Source organism: Micropterus dolomieu, unplaced genomic scaffold (genome assembly GCF_021292245.1).
Source record: "Micropterus dolomieu isolate WLL.071019.BEF.003 ecotype Adirondacks unplaced genomic scaffold, ASM2129224v1 contig_13598, whole genome shotgun sequence".
Classification (NCBI taxonomy): domain Eukaryota; kingdom Metazoa; phylum Chordata; class Actinopteri; order Centrarchiformes; family Centrarchidae; genus Micropterus; species Micropterus dolomieu.
Genome location: NW_025742584.1, coordinates 1 through 1935, shown reverse-complemented (window position 1 = coordinate 1935; position 1935 = coordinate 1). Strand labels below are relative to the sequence as shown.

Here is a 1935-nt window from a genome sequence, read left to right as displayed (position 1 = left end):
ATAAAAAAAATAAATATAAAGTCTGAAAGCGATCCTGCCGCTAATGATGTGATGAGAGGAAGAGGGAACTTCCGTGTCTGAAAAGGGATTGCAAAACTGGTTGCAAAAAAAGTTAGATTGTATTGAAGTCAGTGAAAAAGTGAGCCTACTTCTCAAATGATTTATTCCCTCAGTAAACACTTTACTAATCAGTTTATTGTCTCTGTCGCTGGTTTAAAAAGTCTCCTTCAACATTGTTAATGTTCCTTCTGATGGTAATCTGTGTCCATCATGAAGAGCTCCCTCCTGCTGATCCAGTGGAACCACTTGTGGCTGGAGGTGATGCTGGTCTGAATCCCTAAACTGATGAGGAAGATCCAAGAGGGGGAGAAGTGCAAAACGCTCTCATCTCCGTTAACATCAAATACTAACAAGCTCTTTAGGAAGACACCTTGGCTGGAAGTGGCTCGTCTGGAGTGACATCATACTGGGACAAGTTGTTTGCTTTCCTTCTCCATCACATTTACTTTGTGAAACTTCTGTTTAAACACACATCCAGCACCAACTCCAACACCCAGGGCAAGTAAGATGCAGAAAGCCACAGCTGGGATCCAAAATCCCAGATGGGATCGACCACCTGATGTGAAAAAAGTCAGAGAAAAAAGTTACAGTAACTGAAATACAACAGATCCACAAATCTGAGTGTGATTCAGCACTAATAATGTTAATTCTTTCTCTCCTCACAGAGTTGAACCGTCTCCTCACCTTTAACATCCATCTCCTCCTTTGGATCAGGAGTTTGGACATTTGTGGGAAGCAGCGGCGTCTCTGTCGTCGAGGATTTAGCAAAGTGTGGATCTGAAAAAACACAAGATTTGAAAAATTGTTATTATTGTTATTAAAATGAAACATTTACACACAACAGTCACATAAGCTGTTGACAAAATGATCCTTTAACTTCTACAGATGTCTGTTTTTGACCTGTGTGCAGAAATCGTCTATGTTCACTACATTTTGACAGTAAAGTTCTGCCTTGTGTTGCAATCTGGACCATCAGCATCTAAACAAACTCACCAACAATAAGTAGAATAATCGACTCCTTCACTTGGCTGTTTAACTTGGGGATGAAACATCTGTATCTCCCTCCATCAGCCGGCGTCACGTTGGTGATCTTCAGAGAAATGTTTCCACGTTTCAGTTCGTCTGTGAACAGCATCGTCCTGCCGAAGTACGACTGGAGCTTCATGTCCAGGTTTTCACGTCCGTCCCTGTAAACGTGCACGTAGTCGACCCGGCTCAGACGATCAGAGGGGTCGGGCTTGAGATCTGGCTTCGACCACTCCACCGTCAGATCCTCCACATTGTAAGCAGGATCCAGGTGGCACGGCAGGATGACGTCATCACCCGGAGCAGCGATGATTGGCTGAAGTGACCCGATCACACGAGGCTGACCTGGAAAAAGGAGGAATATTTAAGTACAGAGATGAGCCGCATAAATAAAAGCTGTTTTTCATGTTACGTGTGGTTCAGTGGCTTAAACAGCAATCAGCAGCTAATCAACTTTATTGATCCACACATCACATCAATGTTATAACGTTAGTTTTAAAGTTACAGCGAAGCCATAATAATAATAATAATAATAATAATAATAATTTCTAATCACATCTGAGTTCATGTAGGCTACACTAGCCTAAACTATCAGGAGAACAATGGTCACAGTCGCTATTTTATTAACTCATAATGGCACGATATTTGACTGAATGAATGAAAGTAACTCAGCTCTGGTAGCGAAACATGAACGTACCTTCAATGGGTGTCCAGACAGCCGTACTCAAACATACGGCGAGAGTCCAAAGTGGAAAAAAGGTAAAGTCAAGCATGAAATTCCCGAAGTGAACCATAAAAACAGCCGAGTGAGACAAACACAAATCTACCTCCGTCAATTGAGCTCGACTG

General features: G+C 42.2%; 1 protein-coding gene across 1 annotated transcript; it reads right to left on the bottom strand.

Annotated features, from left to right (window-relative positions):
* Positions 1–146: 146 nt before the first annotated feature.
* On the bottom strand, positions 147–1929 carry LOC123966517 (myelin-oligodendrocyte glycoprotein-like). The gene is made up of 4 exons (XM_046042665.1): positions 1784–1929; positions 1054–1431; positions 745–837; positions 147–616 (listed from the first exon to the last, which is right to left on the bottom strand). The coding sequence occupies exons 1-4, from the start codon at positions 1878–1880 to the stop codon at positions 462–464; spliced, it is 723 nt and encodes a 240-aa protein (XP_045898621.1). The 5' UTR covers positions 1881–1929; the 3' UTR covers positions 147–461.
* Between the last annotated feature and the right edge of the window lie 6 nt (positions 1930–1935).